Here is a 23,635-nt window from a genome sequence, read left to right as displayed (position 1 = left end):
AGAAAGACTTTTCAGAGTCGGTGAGAATGTCAGAGAGAACGGTCGGCTCTTCACGGGAGAGGGAGAGGTCTTCTCTGCATGACTGGCATCTTTGTCAGTATTCACATGGATTAGCACACCAAATATACCCAGCGCACCAAACATATTCTCACCTGTACCGTCCTGTCATCGGGCAGCATGGCCTAGGTTTAGACCTAGAACAATACCCGGTCAGTCACTGGTCTAATTCTGTGATCAAGCAGCTGGGGCTGATTTTTAATGGCGTTTTTATATTTTGTAGTTCTACCAGTATACGACTTTATAATTCTAACCACCATTAGGCCTTGAATATGAACCATCCATGAAGGCTTACACGTGTGTGTGTGTGTGTGTGTGTGTGTGTGCGCGTGTGTGGAGGGGGGGGGGGTTTAAAGCACGGTGGGTATCGAGTTTACTAGCCAAGGCAGATTATAGTGATCCCCACAGCTGGATTGAGAAAAGAGAGTGAGAGAAAGGGTGGGGGGAGATAGTCTACTCACTTCACAGATAATCTGGGTCAGTGGCAAATCTCTTATTCAGACTCCTTTTGAAGGGACGCTGTTTTCATCTAGTCTGTGTAAATATGCTCCGTGTCTGTTTTTGGGTTCTCTGTGTCAGTTTTTTCCAAATACGACACGCTACCATGCTGTTTTAAAGCAGTGGTTGGATCTTTAAGACGGCATGGGATAGCCTAACATATCTTTGTGCCCTATCTGCATTCAGAGAACATTCAGGGAGGGGGGAGGTCATAGGGCTATCATAATTATCATGGAACTGACAATTATGGGCATAACCGTGAACTGAAAATTGTTTTCATCATAACCGCCTTAATACATTCATTTTAGATGAAGGGGAATTCAACTTTATATTCAAGTAGATAGTTTATATTCAAGTAGAAGTTTACCCAATAGCAGTTTTTAATTTTTCATTTAATTGGGTAAATTATTTTATAAGCAGATCGGCACGGTAGAGAGGAGAACCTTCATTTCCAAAAGTTGCAAGCGATCATAAACATTTGTTTTTGAGACGGATGTCACCAAAGCTGTTGTATTCACTCGTAGCGAGTTTTCAAAGATGCACTATGATGCATTACAAGAGCAAAACATTTTTTTTTATACAAATGTAAATTATGACAGTAACCGCAGCCATTTCCATGACAATTAATTGTTACCAAAAATTCCATAATTGTCACAGCCCTAGGAGAGGACACCTCTGTCTGAAAAGAGTCTTGTTGTCTAAAAAAGGCTAGTCTTTCCACTACAGTTGGTATCCTCACCTTACTCTATTTTAGTAGAGCTCCATCTCTACAGTCTCCCAAGGGAGTGCAGAAACAAGTCTCAAGACTAGAGCATTGTAAACAAATACCTCTGACCCCTCCCCCTAGTGTCTAAGCCCCTCCCCCTTGGCCTGAGGACAGAGGAAGGATCTCCATCCAAGCTCTGCTCGAACGTGAGGAGGTGAATGACTGAACAAGCCAGCACTGAGAACAGAACCTAGCAATAGAACCACAGTGCAGCCACAGTTTACTGTACATATTACACTGATCTAGGACCAGTAATGGATTGACGTAAAGTCCTCAGTGGAAGCGGATTGGAAGCACACAGAGCGGGACAGAGCAGGGACCAAGCCATGCTGTACTTACTCTCTCTGGCTCAGTAGACCCAGCTTTCCTCACCAATGTGACTGCACTCACTGCAATTATTGTTTGTCGTTCCAGAATGGATGTGGAATTGGGAGAAAACTAGGGGTGCGTACGTGCATGTCTGCTTGAGTTGGGGGTGGGGGGGGGGGGGGGGGTTTGTTGAGGGCTTTTTACGGTTTCAAACAGTTTTTAGACTTTGGCGATGACTATCCTACCGATCCTCGACTTCGGCGATGTCATCTATAAAATAGCCTCCAACACTCTACTCAACAAACTGGATGCAGTCTATCACAATGCCATCCGTTTTGTCACCGAAGCCCCATATACTACCCACCACTGCGACCTGTACGCTCTCGTTGGCTGGCCATCGCTTCATACTCGTTGCCAAACCCACTGGCTCCAGGTCATCTACAAGTCTCTGCTAGGTAAAGCCCCGCCTTATCTCAGCTCACTGGTCACCATAGCAGCACTCACCAGTAGCACGTGCTCCAGCAGGTATATCTCACTAGTCACCCCCAAAGCCCTGGATAAGAGCGTCTGCTAAATGACTTAAATGTAAATGTATATCTCACTGGTCACCCCCAAAGCCAATTCCTCCTTTGGCCGCCTTTCCTTCCAGTACTCTGCTGCCAATGACTGGAACGAACTGCAAAAATCACTGAAGCTGGAAACTCATATCTCCCTCACTAGCTTTAAGCAGCAGCTGTCAGAGCAGCTCACAGATCACTGCACCTGTACATAGCCCATCTGTAAACAGCCCATCCAACTACCTCATCCCCATGCTGTATTTATTTATTTTGCTCCTTTGCACCCCAGTATCTCTACTTGCACATTCATCTTCTGCACGTCTACCATTCCAGTGTCTAATTGCTATATTGTAATTACTTCGCCACCATGGCCTATTTATTGCCTTACCTCCCTTATCTTACCTCATTTGCACTCACTGTATATAGATGGTTCTTTTTTCTACTGTATTATTGACTGTATGTTTGTTTATTCCATGTGTAACTCTGTTGTATGTGTCGAACTGCTATGCTTTATCTTGGCCAGGTCGCAGTTGTAAATGAGAACTTGTTCTCAACTTGCCTACCTGGTTAAATAAAGGTGAAATAAAATAAAAAAAATAAAAAAGGTTTGTGCAACATGCACAGCTAGATTATATTTGTATTAGTAGAAGAAACGTTTTACAATAGGCCTGATCTCCAAGTCTGTACTGTTGAATTAACAGTGGTTGTGCTAAAATGTTCTTTCTTGAGTTGATTCAATTCTCACAGAATTGAATCTCTTACGCTTCCTTTCAAAGGGCATCCTATTCACTCACTGTCAAACACCCCCAGCTTCAAGACACCTGCGTCTGTCACTGAGAGATTGTCTTGACTCTAGAGTCGTGTTCATTAGGAACCAAACGGACTGAAACGGGGAGGAATCATTTCCATTGTAAGGAAACCAATATGTGATTTTGTTATTTGAGTGAAATGACCCTTTTAATGAACACAACCTAGGCCACAGTGAACTCCAACCTGAGGGTGTAAATGCTTGGAGGTCATGGGGTCATTCATCTTCTGCTGTGTGGCTGTGAGGTCTGAGTTTAGCTCGTTGACATCCTGCCGTGCCAGTGGGTTCTGTCTTCTCAGACAGGGGCCCAGCTGAGAGAGAGAGAGAGGGAGGAAGAGAGAGAGACCGCATGTTCGTTCAACCTCACCTGGCCAAACCTGGTCTTATGAAGATCATATAGAGCATGCTGCAGTATCAGAAAAGCTGTTCTAGTTGTATGGTGGTGTGGACTTGGTGCTTCCATGGACTCCTGTAGTGCGTTGTTTTGCCTTTTAGATGTTGTTGAGTGAATGTTGGGCACCACACATTTGCTGCCCTATAGAACTAGCCTATAGGCTAGCACATATCTATTTGTAAAGCTTACACAGTACCCAGTGTTTGGAAAGGTTTGTCAAGCTAGTTAGCTTCTAAAATGGCACCCTATTTTACCCTATGGGACCTGGTCAAAAGTAGTGTATTACAGAATATAGGGAATGGGGTACCATTTGGGACACAGACACCAGCACAACATGCTGTTGGAGGGCTAGTCTTCCATGTGGCTGTTTGAAGCTGCTGTTCCTGTTAGCGCGCACTAGCGACTAGCGTCACTGAAACCGCCGGGTTTTTCCTCAGCCTCCCCGGAACTGTGCCTGATAAAGAAGAGGTCAATGTGGTTGTTTTCCCAGCATTCACTGCACTAAGGAGAGTGTGAGGTTCTTTTATCCCTTGGGTTATGAAGAAAGCCATTGTATCAGTGGTACTCTCTGAATTTGTTCTTGGTAACTCGCCGGCTGTCCTTGTTGCGTGTCTACAGTGCAACATTTAAGCAATACCAAAACATGTTCCAATCCAACCCCTGATGAGAGGCCTACAATTAGGGCATTCCCCACAGGGGTGTTTGGTTTTTTCTTCTGGTTGTTGAGCAGACATCCGAAAAATACATCAGATTTAGGTTGTTTTCTGCTCAGGATATACACTGAGTGTACAAAACATAACATGACATAGACTGACCAGGTGAAAGCTATTATCCCTTATTGATGTCACCTGTTAAATCCACTTCAATCAGTGGAGATGAAGGGGAGGAGACCGGTTAAAGATCGTGGATTGTGTGTGTGCCATTCAGAGGGTGAATGGGCAAGACAAAATAATGAAGTGCCTTTGAACGGGGTATGCTCAACAGTTTCCCGTGTGTATCAACAATGGTCCACCATTCAAAGGACATCCAGCCAACTTGACACAACTGTGGGAAGCATTGGAGTCAACATGGGCCAGCATCCCTGTGGAATACTTTCGACACCTTGTAGAGTCTATGCACTGACACATTGAGGCTGTTCTGAGGGCAAAAGGCTGGAGTTTAACTCGATATTAGGAAGGTGTTGTTTTGTACACTCGGTGTAATTTGACCATGCCATCAGAAAAGACGTCGTAATGAGGTCATTGTAACTAGTTTTGCTCACTGGGAAAAGGATGCAGAAGTGCATAGCAAGAAGGACAGAAGACAGAGAGAAAGAGGAACAGAAAAAAGGAGATAGAAGAGCGAGAGACTGACACATCACTGATTCACATTGGAAAGAAGGCAAAAATGAGGAAGAGATGCTTGGATTCAAAGAAAAGGCCTAGTCGTTAAATGTTAGGGAGAGTGGCACGGTGGGAAAGATACTGACTTACTCAAAGAAAGAGGATGTTGTGAGAGTGAGGGAAAGACAGAGTCCCGGTGCTCGGGGAATGCCTGGAAATAGCTGGCTAGAAATGAGTGGGCCGGAATGTCCCAACAAGGAGCATCAGTCACTTTCTGTAAGATGCCGAATCCATGCCATTTATCCTCACTCCAGACTCTTTTCCAAATCTCTCACATGCCAAGCAATTACCCTAACATTTTACTGGAGCGTTATCTCCTTTGACTTTCTTAACTGTACACTTCATTTACTCATTTAATCACTTCCACTCGGTTAGCGTAACAGGCTAAGTACATTCTGCTAATATGATAAGGGAAGCTAATGATGCTTAGAGAGCTCACTACGAGTTTGTGTTGTGCGGTCACATTTTGTCTGATGAATTGTAAATGGCGGTGGGAGGAAGAATGACTCAGTAAACATCGCAGAACAACATGAAATATCCAGGAATGAGTCATGACTAATTGGAACGTGGGTGAGTTAGTTGGTGGAAAGAACTGCCATCTCTGAATTGCAACCAGTTTGACTATAGAGCAGTACTGTGAACCCGGACCTTGGCTTTTCTGGATCTGTGGGTTCAAATCCCAGGTTGGCCATAGTAGGGATGGACCCTAAAGTATTTTCCTATGGAGCAGACAGACTCTGGATGTGGCTTAGACTTGTGGCTGAGCTTATCCCTTGAGTCACGCTTTAGCAGATAAGGAAAGGGGCCCATATGGAATAAGTCTCTAGCTTGGCTGGGACGTCCAGTCAGTGTTCCTCCTATTAGCAAGCTGGATCTGCTACTACCGCACAACGCTACCTCAACGCTGAAGCAACATCAAATTCAACTCTTCCATCTGAATAGGTCGGAAATGAGAACATGCAGTATGTACACTAGGTAGGAATGTGAGTCAGAGGCTTGTTGTTTGAGGGCACTAAAGGTCTTTCATTGTCAGCCCAACAACTCCCTGTGTACACAGGTCTGGAGACAGTGGAAGGGTTTGGGGGTGGGACTCTGTAGAAGGGTTGTGTTTGTTCATCTGTCTCAGGGAGGGAGACTTGGATTTGTTTGAGTGTGACTTCAATGAGCCTCACTGTCTTCCTAGAGCTGTGCCTTTTCACACCTCCACAATGAGAGTAAGTAGCCCACTTGGATTTGATGACTTTTATTTGCTGTACTGTTGATAATCAAATAGAATTTTCATTGGTTGATTAATTGATTGGTTGATTTCATAACTGATAGTTGTTTTTATACTCTTGAACATGGTGAACTTTGCACAACTAAATAAACAACTTAGTTATGAGGGAGTCTAATTGAATAATCAAAATCTATAACACAGTCTTTGAAATCGGTTGACCAGTTGTCTCTATTCAGATTTATTTAGCTTTTAACCAGTTTCTGATTATTCTCACTGCTTATACTATATAAAACGTTGGTCTGTGTCCTACATATACTGAAAAAATATATACATTTGTGCACAAAATGAGAGAGATGAGCTTTTAGTACGTATTGAACATTTCTGGGATCTTTTATTTCAGCTCATGAAACGGGGGACCAGCACTTTACATGATGCATTTTATATTTTTGTTCAGTGTAGTATTTTACCTACATAGTGTTGTATGGATGCTGCCATGCTGGTTGTGGAACTCAAGGAAACTCTTGGAATTCTACGTGTCACATAATGAGTGTGAAAGCACTCATAAACAGCCATGTGTTTAATAGACAGTGGATTGGAAGCCATATGCTACAGTATGCTGTGATTGGAACCAGTCAGTAACTTAGACCTACAGGGAGCGGAAGCTGCAGGATCAGAGCGAGACTCCGTGTGGGCCAACTTGGAGATCCAATGAGTCGCCCTCTCCACGGGTTCCGACTATGCCACCAGGTTTTTGTATCATGTGCATTAAAGGTTCTAGGAAATCTCTAGTGACACCTTGCCTCAGCCGTGCCTCTACCCCGGGGGAGCCAGTTAATGACATCTACAGAGACCGTTTGAGGCTCATAAACTCAGGGAATTTACATGTTTTAAGGTTGCACTATGCAGAAATCGCTCCGCCGCTTTCTGGTTGCTAAAACGTTAATAGTTTGCCGAAAGTAAAAGACGCAAAAACAGAACTTAATAACGTGAAGCATAGAAATAGCGCAAAACAAAAGAGGGTACTTCATGCTCAAAGAAGAGTAGAGGTGCTGAAACGGTGCATTAGAAGGTGGGGTGCTGAAACGGTGCATTTGAAGGTGGGGTGCTGAAACGGTGCATTTGAAGGTGGGGTGCTGAAACGGTGCATTAGAAGGTGGGGTGCTGAAACGGTGCATTAGAAGGTGGGGTGCTGAAACGGTGCATTAGAAGGTGGGGTGCTGAAACGGTGCATTAGAAGGTGGGGTGCTCCACTATTAAAGGTATTTTTAGGCACTAGCTCTGCTTGCAAAAAACGTACTAGCAATTTGCTGGAGTAAGCAAAGTCCTGGCAACCAGTCACTGAACATAAGATCAGAACATCCCATAATGTGCAGGTTGCAACACTGTCATGCTGATTTATGTACAGAGAAACACATGGGTATTTTTTTATTTAACTAGGCAAGTCAGTTAAGAACAAATTCTTATTTACAATGAAGGCCTAGGAACAGTGGGGTAGATTTACAAGGAAGGAATTGTTCAGGGGTAGAACGACAGATTTTTTACCTTGGCAGCTCGGGGATTCGATCTAGCAACCTTTCGGTTACGAGTCCAACGCTCTAACCACTAGACTACCTGTCGCCCCCGAGCTATTACAGCAACAGAAATCTGTCTAGGCTCTTTGAAACTAGCCAGTAGGCCTACTATGTTCAGTCTGTTGGAATGAAACAGTGATTATGTTGACTGTCGTTTAACTTCTAACAGTATCAGAGACAGTCTGCAAAAAGTAAACATGCCCCAAGTGAGGTGGTGGGAATAGAGAGTACATACAGTATGCTTTCTCTGCAGACCTGGGTTCAAATAGTATTTTCATCCAAATATTTAAGCAGCACTGTCTGACAATGGTATAGTCCCAAAAGTGCAAACCTGCCGGTATCAAATGATCAAAGTATTTGAAAACCAAAACCAATGCTATTTGAACCCAGTTGTGATTCTCTATAGCCCGTTGCACTGCCAGCCAGGTCCTGTTACATGGTATGAGAGAAAAGGAGAAAAGCTGCTGGATTTGTTGTGCCATTCAAACTTTAAAGCCCCAGGAATGCCTGCTGTCTGTATACTTTGTCCCTTAGTAGACTACATTCTTAGCAAACAAAAAATGCACGGAACAGGAGACGCCACATTTCCTATGTTTGCGTCAGCTGTTGGTGTTGTCAGGCCTGCATTTTCTAGACTTAATTCACTAATCAGTGGATCCAGAGAGGGAAGGCACGGTGGCATTTTCAGATGAAAGCCAGTGAGATGTGGGTGTTGTGCATTGCAAATGGAGGCTCCAATGTTGTTGTGCTTCCCCCTCATATCTCTAGTGAACATATTGTAGCCCAGGGCTTGTTCTTCTAACCCTCTGTTAAGTAAAGCTGGCTGGCTCAGATTACAGGTTAAGCTAATGTAGGGTTTGGTGTGTAGAACCCCCATCAGAGGACCCCACTTACCTAAATCACAGGGCATCACAGTCTGAGGGCACATCAAACAGGTCTAGAGCCTGCCTCCCCCTACCACCTGATAACATTAGTGATGTTCTGCATGTAATCCCTAGTTAGTTAGGTGTTAGTTAGGTGTTAACTAGGTTGTTTTGGTTGAGTAATGTGGTGCTGGTGCTGTTTTTATTTCCATGAGATCAACAAAGTTGATCAAAACTTCTCCTTTGTCTGAAAATACAAAACATACCTCATCCGAAAAAAAGAAATACAATTGTGATTACATTTTATAATATTATTTGTCTGTGTTTCTGTCCGGTCATTATATTCTACTGATTGCCTAATACCCCTTTCACACTGCTTAGTCGAGTCGAGCTGTACTGAGCTGGCCCGGTTACCTTAACTGTGGCCCGGTTACCTTAACTGTGGCCCGGTTACCTTAACTGTGGCCCGGTTACCTTAACTGTGGCCCGGTTACCTTAACTGTGGCCCGGTTACCTTAACTGTGGCCCGGTTACCTTAACTGTGCTGGAATGAATCATGTAAAAAGAAAATCCAAGTCAGTACAGTTGGTTTCCACACAAATAGAGTGAAAAGGGGTATCAGTCAGACCAGAGTCGCTGCGTCTGCAGCCCGGGGTTTACAGCAGGGGCCAGTTGACCTTTAGGGTTAGAGGTCACCTCAGAGGTCACCTGGTGATTCTGCAGTCCATCACTGCTCAGAGGTGGGCCAGCACAGATCTTAGAATGACACCTGTTTCTACAATCACTGTGTTTGTGAGACCCCCGGGAAGGAGCTCTGGAGATTGGCAAGCTGTTGTTTCAGAGGTGCATGGGCAGCCTATATGTCTGCTCATTGGGATCAAGACATGGCCGTAGGATAGTACCTACTGTTAAACTGTTAACTTCTATTGACTTCGATTAACTAGGAACACACCAACATCCACAAACATGTCGGTTAATGGAGTTTTGTTATGTTTGGTAGGAGTGTGCTCTGTGCTGCATATTAGCCAGGCTTGGTCTGGCCTAGCCATGGCTAGAGTGAGATCTGTCCATGATAAGACCTGGTTCCTCCACACAGGAAAGATGCCATCACTGAGGCGGGTTCTGGGGAAGGCTCCTTTAAATCTCCACCCACCTCGGAATTGCTCATTTCCAGATTGGCATCAGTGGCAGCCACACACACAGGAAATGAGGTTTGGGGCGTGGAGGACATATTTGCAGCAGAGGCTGGATGTAATCAGTTCCTCCGTTTCTGTCTGTCCACAGGAGAGGCAGAGGCTTGAGACCATCCTGAACCTGTGCGCCGAGTACAACAAGGGCGACGGGCCCTTTGGGGGCGAGGCAGAGGGGAGGATGGGCTTCCCTGGGGGCCTGGGACCGGGGGAGGGGGCGGCCAGGAGACCCTCTATGGACAGCTTGGCGGGGGCCGGCTCGCTGCATCGTAGCATGGCCCAGAGACAGCAGAGGGAGAGCGACGAGGAGAACCTCAAAGAGGAGTGCAGCAGTACGGAGAGTACCCAGCAGGAGGTGAGGACACCACTTCCTCCACAGGCCCTCCACAATGGAGACCGATACCAGGTCAGACGCAGGGCCGTTTTATCACTTTCATCATTTCTAGTACTACTTACCCTTACTATGAGAACTACAGGCATGACATGACATACTAGTACTTACTATGAGAACTACAGGCATGACATGACATACTAGTACTTACTATGAGAACTGCAGGCATGACATGACATACTAGTACTTACTATGAGAACTGCAGGCATGACATGACATACTAGTACTTACTATGAGAACTACAGGCATGACATGACATACTAGTACTTACTATGAGAACTACAGACATGACATACTAGTACTTACTATGAGAACTACAGGCATGACATGACATACTAGTACTTACTATGAGAACTACAGGCATAACATACTAGTACTTACTATGTGAACTACAGGCATGACATACTAGTACTTACTATGAGAACTACAGGCATGACACGACATACTAGTACTTACTATGTGAACTACAGGCATGACATACTAGTACTTACTATGAGAACTACAGGTATGACATGACATAGTAGTACTTACTATGTGAACTACAGGCATGACATACTAGTATTTACTATGAGAACTACAGGCATGACATACTAGTACTTACTATGAGAACTACAGGCATGACATACTAGTACTTACTATGAGAACTACAGGCATGACACGACATACTAGTACTTACTATGTGAACTACAGGCATGACATACTAGTACTTACTATGAGAACTACAGGTATGACATGACATACTAGTACTTACTATGTGAACTACAGGCATGACATACTAGTATTTACTATGAGAACTACAGGCATGACATACTAGTACTTACTATGAGAACTACAGGCATGACATACTAGTACTTACTATGAGAACTACAGGCATGACATACTAGTACTTACTATGTGAACTACAGGCATGACATGACATACTAGTACTTACTATGAGAACTACAGGCATGACATGACATACTAGTACTTACTATGAGAACTACAGGCATGACATGACATACTAGTACTTACTATGAGAACTGCAGGCATGACATGACATACTAGTACTTACTATGAGAACTACAGGCATGACATGACATACTAGTACTTACTATGTGAACTACAGGCATGACATACTAGTACTTACTATGAGAACTACAGGCATGACACGACATACTAGTACTTACTATGTGAACTACAGGCATGACATACTAGTACTTACTATGAGAACTACAGGTATGACATGACATAGTAGTACTTACTATGAGAACTACAGGTATGACATAGTAGTACTTACTATGTGAACTACAGGCATGACATACTAGTATTTACTATGAGAACTACAGGCATGACATACTAGTACTTACTATGAGAACTACAGGCATGACATACTAGTACTTACTATGAGAACTACAGGCATGACACGACATACTAGTACTTACTATGTGAACTACAGGCATGACATACTAGTACTTACTATGAGAACTACAGGTATGACATGACATACTAGTACTTACTATGTGAACTACAGGCATGACATACTAGTATTTACTATGAGAACTACAGGCATGACATACTAGTACTTACTATGAGAACTACAGGCATGACATACTAGTACTTACTATGAGAACTACAGGCATGACATACTAGTACTTACTATGTGAACTACAGGCATGACATGACATACTAGTACTTACTATGAGAACTACAGGCATGACATGACATACTAGTACTTACTATGAGAACTACAGGCATGACATGACATACTAGTACTTACTATGAGAACTGCAGGCATGACATGACATACTAGTACTTACTATGAGAACTACAGGCATGACATGACATACTAGTACTTACTATGAGAACTACAGGCATGACATGACATACTAGTACTTACTATGAGAACTACAGGCATGACATGACATACTAGTACTTACTATGTGAACTACAGGCATGACATACTAGTACTTACTATGAGAACTACAGGCATGACATACTAGTACTTACTATGAGAACTACAGGCATGACACGACATACTAGTACTTACTATGTGAACTACAGGCATGACACGACATACTAGTACTTACTATGAGAACTACAGGTATGACATGACATAGTAGTACTTACTATGTGAACTACAGGCATGACATACTAGTATTTACTATGAGAACTACAGGCATGACATACTAGTACTTACTATGAGAACTACAGGCATGACATACTAGTACTTACTATGAGAACTACAGGCATGACACGACATACTAGTACTTACTATGTGAACTACAGGCATGACATACTAGTACTTACTATGAGAACTACAGGTATGACATGACATACTAGTACTTACTATGTGAACTACAGGCATGACATACTAGTATTTACTATGAGAACTACAGGCATGACATACTAGTACTTACTATGAGAACTACAGGCATGACATACTAGTACTTACTATGTGAACTACAGGCATGACATGACATACTAGTACTTACTATGAGAACTACAGGCATGACATACTAGTACTTACTATGAGAACTACAGACATGGCATGACATACTAGTACTTACTATGAGAACTACAGGCATGACATGACATACTAGTACTTACTATGAGAACTACAGGCATGACATACTAGTACTTACTATGAGAACTACAGACATGGCATGACATACTAGTACTTACTATGAGAACTACAGGCATAACATGACACACTAGTACTTACTATGAGAACTACAGGCATGACATGACACACTAGTACTTACTATGAGAACTACAGGCATGACATGACACACTAGTACTTACTATGAGAACTACAGGCATGACATGACACACTAGTACTTACTATGAGAACTACAGGCATGACATGACACACTAGTACTTACTATGAGAACTACAGGTATGACATGACATACTAGTACTTACTATGAGAACTACAGGCATGACATGACATACTAGTACTTACTATGAGAACTACAGGTATGACATGACATACTAGTACTTACTATGTGAACTACAGGCATGACATACTAGTATTTACTATGAGAACTACAGGCATGACATACTAGTACTTACTATGAGAACTACAGGCATGACATACTAGTACTTACTATGTGAACTGCAGGCATGACATGACATACTAGTACTTACGATGAGAACTACAGGCATGACATACTAGTACTTACTATGAGAACTACAGGCATGAAATGACATACTAGTACTTACTATGAGAACTACAGGCATGACATACTAGTACTTACTATGAGAACTACAGGCATGACATGACATACTAGTACTTACTATGAGAACTACAGGTATGACATGACATACTAGTACTTACTATGTGAACTACAGGCATGACATACTAGTATTTACTATGAGAACTACAGGCATGACATACTAGTACTTACTATGAGAACTACAGGCATGACATACTAGTACTTACTATGTGAACTGCAGGCATGACATGACATACTAGTACTTACGATGAGAACTACAGGCATGAAATGACATACTAGTACTTACTATGAGAACTACAGGTATGACATGACATACTAGTACTTACTATGAGAACTACAGGCATGACATGACATACTAGTACTTACTATGAGAACTACAGACATGACATGACATACTAGTACTTACTATGAGAACTACAGGCATGACATGACATACTAGTACTTACTATGTGAACTACAGGCATGACATACTAGTATTTACTATGAGAACTACAGGCATGACATACTAGTACTTACTATGAGAACTACAGGCATGACACGACATACTAGTACTTACTATGAGAACTACAGGCATGACACGACATACTAGTACTTACTATGAGAACTACAGGCATGACATGACATACTAGTACTTACTATGAGAACTACAGGCATGACATGACATACTAGTACTTACTATGAGAACTACAGGCATGACATGACATACTAGTACTTACTATGAGAACTACAGGCATGACATGACATACTAGTACTTACTATGAGAACTACAGGCATGACATGACATACTAGTATTTACTATGAGAACTACAGGCATGACATACTAGTACTTACTATGAGAACTACAGGCATGTCATGACATACTAGTACTTACTATGAGAACTACAGGCATGACATGACATACTAGTACTTACTATGAGAACTACAGGCATGACATGACATACTAGTACTTACTATGAGAACTACAGGCATGACATGACATACTAGTACTTACTATGAGAACTACAGGCATGACATGACATACTAGTACTTACTATGTGAACTACAGGCATGACATACTAGTACTTACTATGAGAACTACAGGCATGACATACTAGTACTTACTATGAGAACTACAGGCATGACACGACATACTAGTACTTACTATGTGAACTACAGGCATGACACGACATACTAGTACTTACTATGAGAACTACAGGTATGACATGACATAGTAGTACTTACTATGTGAACTACAGGCATGACATACTAGTATTTACTATGAGAACTACAGGCATGACATACTAGTACTTACTATGAGAACTACAGGCATGACATACTAGTACTTACTATGAGAACTACAGGCATGACACGACATACTAGTACTTACTATGTGAACTACAGGCATGACATACTAGTACTTACTATGAGAACTACAGGTATGACATGACATACTAGTACTTACTATGTGAACTACAGGCATGACATACTAGTATTTACTATGAGAACTACAGGCATGACATACTAGTACTTACTATGAGAACTACAGGCATGACATACTAGTACTTACTATGTGAACTACAGGCATGACATGACATACTAGTACTTACTATGAGAACTACAGGCATGACATACTAGTACTTACTATGAGAACTACAGACATGGCATGACATACTAGTACTTACTATGAGAACTACAGGCATGACATGACATACTAGTACTTACTATGAGAACTACAGGCATGACATACTAGTACTTACTATGAGAACTACAGACATGGCATGACATACTAGTACTTACTATGAGAACTACAGGCATAACATGACACACTAGTACTTACTATGAGAACTACAGGCATGACATGACACACTAGTACTTACTATGAGAACTACAGGCATGACATGACACACTAGTACTTACTATGAGAACTACAGGCATGACATGACATACTAGTACTTACTATGAGAACTACAGGTATGACATGACATACTAGTACTTACTATGTGAACTACAGGCATGACATACTAGTATTTACTATGAGAACTACAGGCATGACATACTAGTACTTACTATGAGAACTACAGGCATGACATACTAGTACTTACTATGTGAACTGCAGGCATGACATGACATACTAGTACTTACGATGAGAACTACAGGCATGACATACTAGTACTTACTATGAGAACTACAGGCATGAAATGACATACTAGTACTTACTATGAGAACTACAGGCATGACATACTAGTACTTACTATGAGAACTACAGGCATGACATGACATACTAGTACTTACTATGAGAACTACAGGTATGACATGACATACTAGTACTTACTATGTGAACTACAGGCATGACATACTAGTATTTACTATGAGAACTACAGGCATGACATACTAGTACTTACTATGAGAACTACAGGCATGACATACTAGTACTTACTATGTGAACTGCAGGCATGACATGACATACTAGTACTTACGATGAGAACTACAGGCATGAAATGACATACTAGTACTTACTATGAGAACTACAGGTATGACATGACATACTAGTACTTACTATGAGAACTACAGGCATGACATGACATACTAGTACTTACTATGAGAACTACAGACATGACATGACATACTAGTACTTACTATGAGAACTACAGGTATGCTGTTGATATAACAGCATGAAAGCACTTACTGCATGCATTTTAAAGTGAAAATTGCTAGACATGGCCTGACCTAGACATGGCCTGACCTAGACATGGCCTGACCTAGACATGGCCTGACCTAGACATGGCCTGACCTAGACATGGCCTGACCTAGACATGGCCTGACCTAGACATGGCCTGACCTAGACATGGCCTGACCTAGACATGGCCTGACCTAGACATGGCCTGACCTAGACATGGCCTGACCTAGACATGGCCTGACCTAGACATGGCCTGACCTAGACATGGCCTGACCTAGACATGGCCTGACCTAGACATGGCCTGACCTAGAATTCTGAAAAGATTGATGGTCAAAAGGACACAAGGCCTGAAGATAATGACATTTGTTTGCCAAGCAACAGTGTTTAACATGGAGGCATGTGACGTGAATAGTCCCTCCCTAACGTGTGGATCAGTGTGTGTGCGCAACATAGTCTGAAACAGTTAACTACTGCACATGGGCCATGCTCTTTGCTCTGATATGTAACAATGTGCCTGCCTCTTCTGTTTCTCTCCCCCTTCAGCATGAGGAGCAGTCTGTTTCTGGTGGCGCGAGGCGGGCCGAGCTGGGTTACCTGGAGGACGAGAGGGTCAGAGTGCTGGCCCGAGTCGACGAGCTCAAATCACGAATCACAGAGCTGGAGCAACAGCTGCAGGAGTCCAAGCAGGAGGTAAGAAAGTCAATCACGTCAATTTCCAGATAGTAGGCTACTTCTAATATAAGGAATGATATGTGGGGAAGATAAAATTAAACGTGTGTGTGTGTGTGTGTGTGTGTGTGTGTGTGTGTGCTTCATGCACATTTAGTGACACAAACAAGCAGAAAGTGATATAATGAGCACTGGGTGGTGTCACAAGCACCGCTAGGCTGTGATTGGTCTGCTGTCTGTGGGGAAGCTCTGTGATTGGAGCAGGGGGGCTCATGTGTGACGGGTGTGTCCCGTTCCCAGGCAGAGATGGAGCGGGCCCTGCTGCAGGGGGAGAGGCAGGCGGAACTGGACCAGGTAGAGGCAGAGACGGAGATCATCGGACAGCTGCAACACAAGCTCAACGAGCTGGAGAACGCCATCCAGAGGGAGAAAGACAAGGTAGGACCCTGGGGGAAAACACACAGCATACTGTCCTGTACACAGTAAGCAGTCTTACCACCTGCAGATTAGTTCTTGCTCCACTTATAAACTTCTCATTCCAATGTTACGGTGTTGTATTTTAATGGAGAAAACCAACAAAAAAAGTGCTTTTGTTAGTGAGCTGTTTTTGTTGTCCTGGCACTCAGAGAGAGTCCTTATTGGAAAGACGGTGGGTATGCAGACAGGGAGGTGAGATTTTGGTTGATCTCAAAATTGTGTTATTTAACAGACACAACCCAACCCGACTTTCCCTGCGCTGGACTGTCTGTTATAGGGCCTGTTCAGGTGGATGGAACGTTACAGAACGTTCACACACAAATGTATCCTGTAGAACAGATATACGATTTTCTGACGGATAGAAAAGGGATTCATGGCAGTTCTGTTAGAAATATCACTATCTGCAGCGTTCCGAACGTTTCACATCACTGAATATACATCTTCTAAGCCTCAAAGGGACTGAACAGCCTTTCTGGTCTCTTGACATTCCTTAAAGGCATTGCCAAATCCTGGATGGCCTCCCAAGACTGTATCTAGTTGGTTTTGCCATCCCAAGGTAAATTCACCCAGCCATAGCACTCGCTCTTCAACACCCCCCCCCCCCCCAGCGAGGAATGCCCCAACCTTCCAACTGTTATATGCAATGATGTTATACCTTAGAAGAGCTTTGGATGATGGTGCTTAGACTTAAGTATGGGTGTTTTTTCTTTATTTTCCTTGGTGGTTTCTCTTTCTCTCCAGGGCTTTTTCTTCTTCTTCTGCAGCTCGGCTCCACTAACCAGCCTCCATTAACTTCTAATCCTCTCACTGCTTCACTCAGCAACCTCCTCTCCTCCCCCACTGTCAGTCTGAAATCCATGTAGGTTATTAGCACTTGTCTTAAATGTGTCTCAAATGGCACCCTATTCCCTATATAGTGCACTACTTTTGACCAGGGCTCATTGGGCTCTGTAGGGAATAGGGTGCCATTTGGGACATAGTTATGGGTTTCTACTTGGCTGAAGCTGGGACTGGATGCTTGTGGGTATGAGTGGCTGGCTACTAAAAGTATATCTGTCCACCACATAGTTCACAACATTACAGCACTATTTGAAGGCTTTACACAACTCTGTTGTTTCACCTAGTCATGTCACTCCACTCTTATAGGCTTTATGTAGACACACTTAAACCGACAACCTGAAATGGGGAATTTTTTTAATCTTGTGATTTGTATATTACTGACCATTTCAGAGAGTGTCTTGCTTCCTGTGTTCAAGTTAGAACCATGAGACGCTGACGGTCTGTCTCAGCTAAAACTACAAATCAAAACAAAAGCTTAAACTAGAAAAACGACCTGTAGTGTATCGTCCCTTTTTCTGCTTTTATTGCCATTGGTCACAGACAGAGGTGGAGCCAGAGCAGGGTGACAGTTAGGCAGATTGGAGAAAAGGAGTGCCACTCCAACCCCAAAGCACCGCCCACACCCCTCTCCCACTCAGTGACTTTAGAGAATGCAGTAATGATAAAGATTCTCGATCTGCAGAACGTTTCCCTCTTTCCTGAATGGTCTAGTCTACTGGTTATACAGTGGTGGCCCTCTAGAGGTACTTTACAAGGTGCTTTCACTACAATCAGACCCAAACTCTATCTCTCCTTATTCCACACATCCTCTCTTCTCAAAACTTATTGGAGGAAAAGATCCAAGGTTTTTCCGTTTTGACCATCCATTGCGTTTCGAAGGAGGCGAGGAGAGCCGACGCGGGGAGCCTATTGCAAGCTTCTATTCCCTCCAGGGGTTTTGATATCACAGCCTGGGTGTCAGTAGGGCAGTGGTGCAGAGCACTAGAGTTACCCATGCTTACACCGCCTGCACTCACATGCAATAACAACAAAGATCATTCAGGCATGCCTACACATCCAGTTATAAACCTGTTCAAAACTAACTGGACTGACCTAAACTATTCATACCAAAGCCACATGAAAATCTGGATGGGCTAATAATAATAATAATAATAATAATAATAATAATTATTATTATTATTATTATTTTAAAGCCACATGAAAATCTCTTCAGAAAAAACAGTCACCACCCAAAATACAGCAATCTGACGTGAAAAAACAGCTGAGCCAAAACAAATACAATTCCCATTTCAAGTTTGAAAAAATAGGAACACCTCCTGTTCAATCACAGACCAGTGTTTTCATGAGCATCGGACCGTGCAACTTATAAATGTCTGTGAACAAGAAGTCTGTTCAGACCTGTTTGAGGCATGGGACACGTTTATTAGGCACCAAATGGGGGGGGGGGAAACGGACTTAAAACAAGGAGAACATTTTTGCTTTCTGTTCCAAAACATTTTTAAACGTTTTCAGCGTTGTGCCCTAATGAACACAGCCCTGCAGTCCAGCACTTTTAAAGCTAGTCACTGGGGATTGATTTCACAGTATTATAAACTCCATAGATGCCCCATGTCTCTCCTCTGGCGTATCCACTGTTGTGACCTCTAACATCGGAAGCTTTTTGCATGGCGTGGATTTGAGCAAGTGTGTTTTTTTTGTTGCTTTCTCTCTCTGTTGTCCCCCCTTTCCTCCCACCCCGGACGGTGTGTTCTCTTTCTAGGAGAGGGCAAATGTTGACGCAGAGCGCCGAGCCCTGGAGAGCCTCCAGGAGGGCTACAGTGAGCTGAAGAACCAGCTTCATAACTGCCCCGAGTCACTGAGGGAGCAGTTACAGGAACAGCTCAAAAGGGTCAGTCGTCAATCCACCACCAAGACCATCAGCCCAACCACCCCTGAGACTCACCACCAGAGACAGCAAGCGTACCATGCCTCCACCCTTGTCTCGGAGCTACACATATCCACCATTATGAAGGGAAATTCCAGCAGCGCCACATCGCAATTAGAGTATACTTACCTCCAGATTATTAAAGTACCCAGTAAGAGAATTACATGTTCAGGAGAAGCTGAAGTTGTGTACTTACGGATTTACAGGTATAATGTCTACTGAGCTCCTGAATATAGTGCATAGAATGCTGCACTTGACTGCCAAAGAAACGGAACTGGAATTCTAATTCTATAATGATAATTGATTAAAAATATTCCTAACATCCAAGCAGATTGCATACCAATTTAGGGTAGGTTTCCTGGACACAGATTAAACCTAGACCTGGACTAAAAAGTATGCTCAATGGAGATTGTACATTGAAAGCGCTTTATAGCTCTGGACTAGTCTTAATCTGTGTCTGGGAAACCTGCCCTAAATGTTTATGCCAGATACCAGTCGGTGATTGCTACATAGTAGGCTACACTATCTTGGTATGATAAGACCTGCTGCATATCTCCTCAGATACTGTTACTGGGACCTTTACCCCTTTAGCCCCTCGCCTACGTGCTAATGCCACAAGCTGCTGGAATTTCCCCTCTCTTCGCCTATGTGCTATGCCTCTGAGCAAACGGGAGGAGTGTCAAAATGGCGTCTGGTGACGTCGGGGCGCTGCATTGTGGCGATTTCTGGGTCATAAGTGCGTTGCATGTGTTTCACACAGGAGTGTGTCTGTCTGGTTGATACAGTCTTGAGTCTGGAAGCATCCCTCTCTTCTTGATTTGTGATGGCTTATAACCCCTTAATAACTGCTTACTAATCTATTAATGTAGACACTTACCACCTCCATCCTGTCCTACTCTCTTTTCATATCTTTCCTCTGAATGGAAATGTGTGTGTTTTGTGTCTGAATAATGTTTTATGTCGTCAGCTCTCTGAAAAGTCAGTCCATAGAAAGTGAAACTTGCATTTTGTCAGGCAGTGCAACTATTTATCAGCCAATTACATTTAGCACGTTAGCTCTATTCACTTTGCTGTCCTATCCATGTAGTGTAGCATGACACATTGGCTGACTGCCTTGACATGAGAAAAAATGGGGGGAGCACATGGACAAAAGTACATGTAAAAATGTTTTCCGTTGCGTGCACTGATGAACACGTCCCAAGTTTGCTGAAGACATCCTTCAGAAGTGTGACAGAGGCCCTTGAGTGGCCTGCTCTCCAAACACGAGGGTCTGGAGATGTCACTGATGACATGAGTGTTCTGACGCTCCGAGCCTTCACTCGTTATCGTCAGTAACGCTCCGATGAACTGACAGCAAGGGCAGGCCCTCGTCTTTCCCCCTCCAAAGCATAAGTGGCCCTCTGTCACGTGTGTGTGTGTTTCTTGGGTTTATGGATCTAAAGGGTCAAGACATTCAGTTGGGTTCTCACATTCAAATCAGCTATAAAATGCAGTATAGAAGATAGTACTTAAGTATTACTACAGTAAAAGCACAGTATTACCTTTCGTAACATAGATAGTGGCCCTTTGGTTTCTCATTTTTGGGATTAGTATTGGTGCAGCAGAGAAGACTGCTTGTCACCAATCAATCAATCTACTGGGCTATAAAATCTTCCAACTTATTAGACTCACATGAGCAGAAATGCCTGTAATATTGATAGCTGTGTATACCACATCATTTTCACAAGGGTATGGTGCTTCTGTATTGGTGGCATAGGGAAGTACAAACCTAGGACACAATAAAGAGTCTAATAGTAAAGTTAACCCAAACAACATAATATTCAAGTCTATCAAAACATGATCAAAGTAGTCATAGTGCTAAACAGAACTCCACCAATCGTTAGATAGAACCTCCATGCAGCTTAGTCTCTGTCTAAAATGACAACGCACTACTCTTTTGAAGCACGTTCTTTCTGTGGCCTACCGCCCCTGGTTGTGCTGGCTTGGCTTGGGCCTTGACCGCCGCGGCTCAGGAGCATGGTCACTGGAGAGAGCCAGGGGGGCAGAGGGGGTGACCTTGTGGTGACCTTGTGGGTCTGTCTGTCTGGCTCTTGGGGTTGGTAGTTGTTGGTACTTTAGAACCCTTTTCACACTATCGTGCCAACCACACCAGACTGTGCTGGCTCGGGTATTTTCTCCACACATTGTGCTTTCTAGCACAATTCCAGCAACTATGGTGAATGGATGAATACGTTACCAGGCCAGCCAAATACAGCTTGGCTCGGCTTTGCTTGGCTCAGCAGTGTGAAAACGGTATATTATAGGAGGCTGAGGCCTGGTGTGGTTGTAACCCATTGTGATGGGCTCTGTGTGGGGTTCGACAGGAGGGCGAGACCCTGGAGTCAGAGACAAAACAGTTTGAGGACCTGGAGTTTCAGCAGCTGGAGAGGGAGAGCAGCCTGGAGGAGGAGAGGGAGACCATCAGCCAGCAGCTGCTGCAGGAGAGGGCCGAGTACCACACCAGCGTGGCCAAGAGGAAGGTAATGGACTGGACCACAATGGCTGCTCCTATCCATTCTGGCAACCCTTCATCATATCTGGAGCTGTGAATATGAATGTCTGTCAGAGAAACTTCCTAATTTCTGATGATGGCCAAATACCTTTCCAGGTTGAGTGTAAATAGTATGATATTCACGTCAAGAATGGCGTTGGTGGGGATACCTGACAAAGACATGATAGATGATTACTACTTTGTTTTTGGTGTAGTGTATTTTCTGTTTGTCATCTTGTTGAGTACCCCTTTAATTCAGCAATAACGCTCTAAACATGTTGTCTTCCAGGACAAGGTGGCAGCTCTGGAAGGCCAGGCCAGCCAGCTGGGACAGCAGGCATCTCAGGAGTGTGACAGGCTGGCTAAGGACAGGAATCTTACCCTGCAGATTCTCCATAAGGTAACATTACAATCCATTTCATATCTGGCCCAACAGCCACTCTACAATCTACACATATACAGAGATGACATTGTTGGTTATTACTACGTTTTTTGTCATTGGACTGGTGATTCCTATGTAACCACTTTGAAAAATAACTCATTTGAATCATTATCTCTCTCTGGTCTTGTTTGACAATGTGAGAATCACAGACAAAGGCATTACCACATGAAGGGCAATGTGCCATGCCAGCCACCTCATATTAAGTCAATTAATTAAGAGCTTGTTGGCGGATTTTCCATTTGTTGACATTTCACTTCATTACTCGGCACATGTGCTGCCTTGTCCCCGGCTTTTCTGCAGTGGCACATTTTCTAATTTGGTAAAGAAACTATGGCAATCCATAATCAGGATAGAGTTAGATACTTGGATACTTTCAGTAAGTACAAGAAGCTACGTCTTAATACAAACATACTGTAACCAGGGCATAGTGATGGGTGAGGTAAGCTGTCGTTTGGTCTTGTCTCATGTGTCTCTGTGTTCCAGGAGAAAGAGAGGCTATCGGCCTTAGAGAAGAGGTACGTCAGCCTTACTGGGGGAAGATCTTTCCCTAAGTGTTCCAGCACCATGAAAGAGGTGAGGGGTGTTTATCTTACCGAATTAGAGGTCACACCTACAGTTATCAGTTATCTATCGTGACCCAGACGGATGAACGGACCTCCACTCTGATCACTTGTCTAAAAGCCACACTCCTTCATTTGTGAAAGACCAACAAAGACTACCAACAAGAAATGTAACAATGGAGAAAATGCACTCCTAGATATGTTCATATGCAAATAGTAGGGTACTAGATTTCTATGATACATCTGTTGTCCTCAATGATTTATTTCCCATGAGTGCAATGTTACTTCAAGTACAGATTTACAGACTGTGGCTTTAAGAG

The 23,635-nt window shown here is 43.2% G+C and overlaps 1 protein-coding gene across 21 annotated transcripts in view; it reads left to right on the top strand.

The window, feature by feature from the left end:
- The window catches only part of phldb1b (pleckstrin homology-like domain, family B, member 1b), a 101,639-nt gene that overhangs the window by 61,643 nt on the left and 16,361 nt on the right, over positions 1-23,635 (top strand). For 15 of the 21 annotated variants that reach the window (XM_082956270.1, XM_045724477.2, XM_082956286.1 and 12 more), the window contains 8 exons: positions 9,706-10,017; positions 16,417-16,563; positions 16,843-16,980; positions 17,516-17,575; positions 19,619-19,747; positions 22,147-22,302; positions 22,603-22,713; positions 23,239-23,328. In XM_082956270.1, the coding sequence (XP_082812396.1) occupies positions 9,706-10,017; positions 16,417-16,563; positions 16,843-16,980; positions 17,516-17,575; positions 19,619-19,747; positions 22,147-22,302; positions 22,603-22,713; positions 23,239-23,328 (1,143 nt within the window). The remainder of the gene's footprint in view (positions 1-9,705; positions 10,018-16,416; positions 16,564-16,842; positions 16,981-17,515; positions 17,576-19,618; positions 19,748-22,146; positions 22,303-22,602; positions 22,714-23,238; positions 23,329-23,635) is intronic. The other 6 variants (XM_082956271.1, XM_082956276.1, XM_082956273.1 and 3 more) reach the window with 6 other exon arrangements.

Source organism: Salmo salar, chromosome 09 (genome assembly GCF_965601325.2).
Source record: "Salmo salar chromosome 09, fSalSal1, whole genome shotgun sequence".
Taxonomy (NCBI): domain Eukaryota; kingdom Metazoa; phylum Chordata; class Actinopteri; order Salmoniformes; family Salmonidae; genus Salmo; species Salmo salar.
Note: the sequence above shows the minus strand (reverse complement) of the source record. Positions and strands in the feature narration are given on the sequence as shown.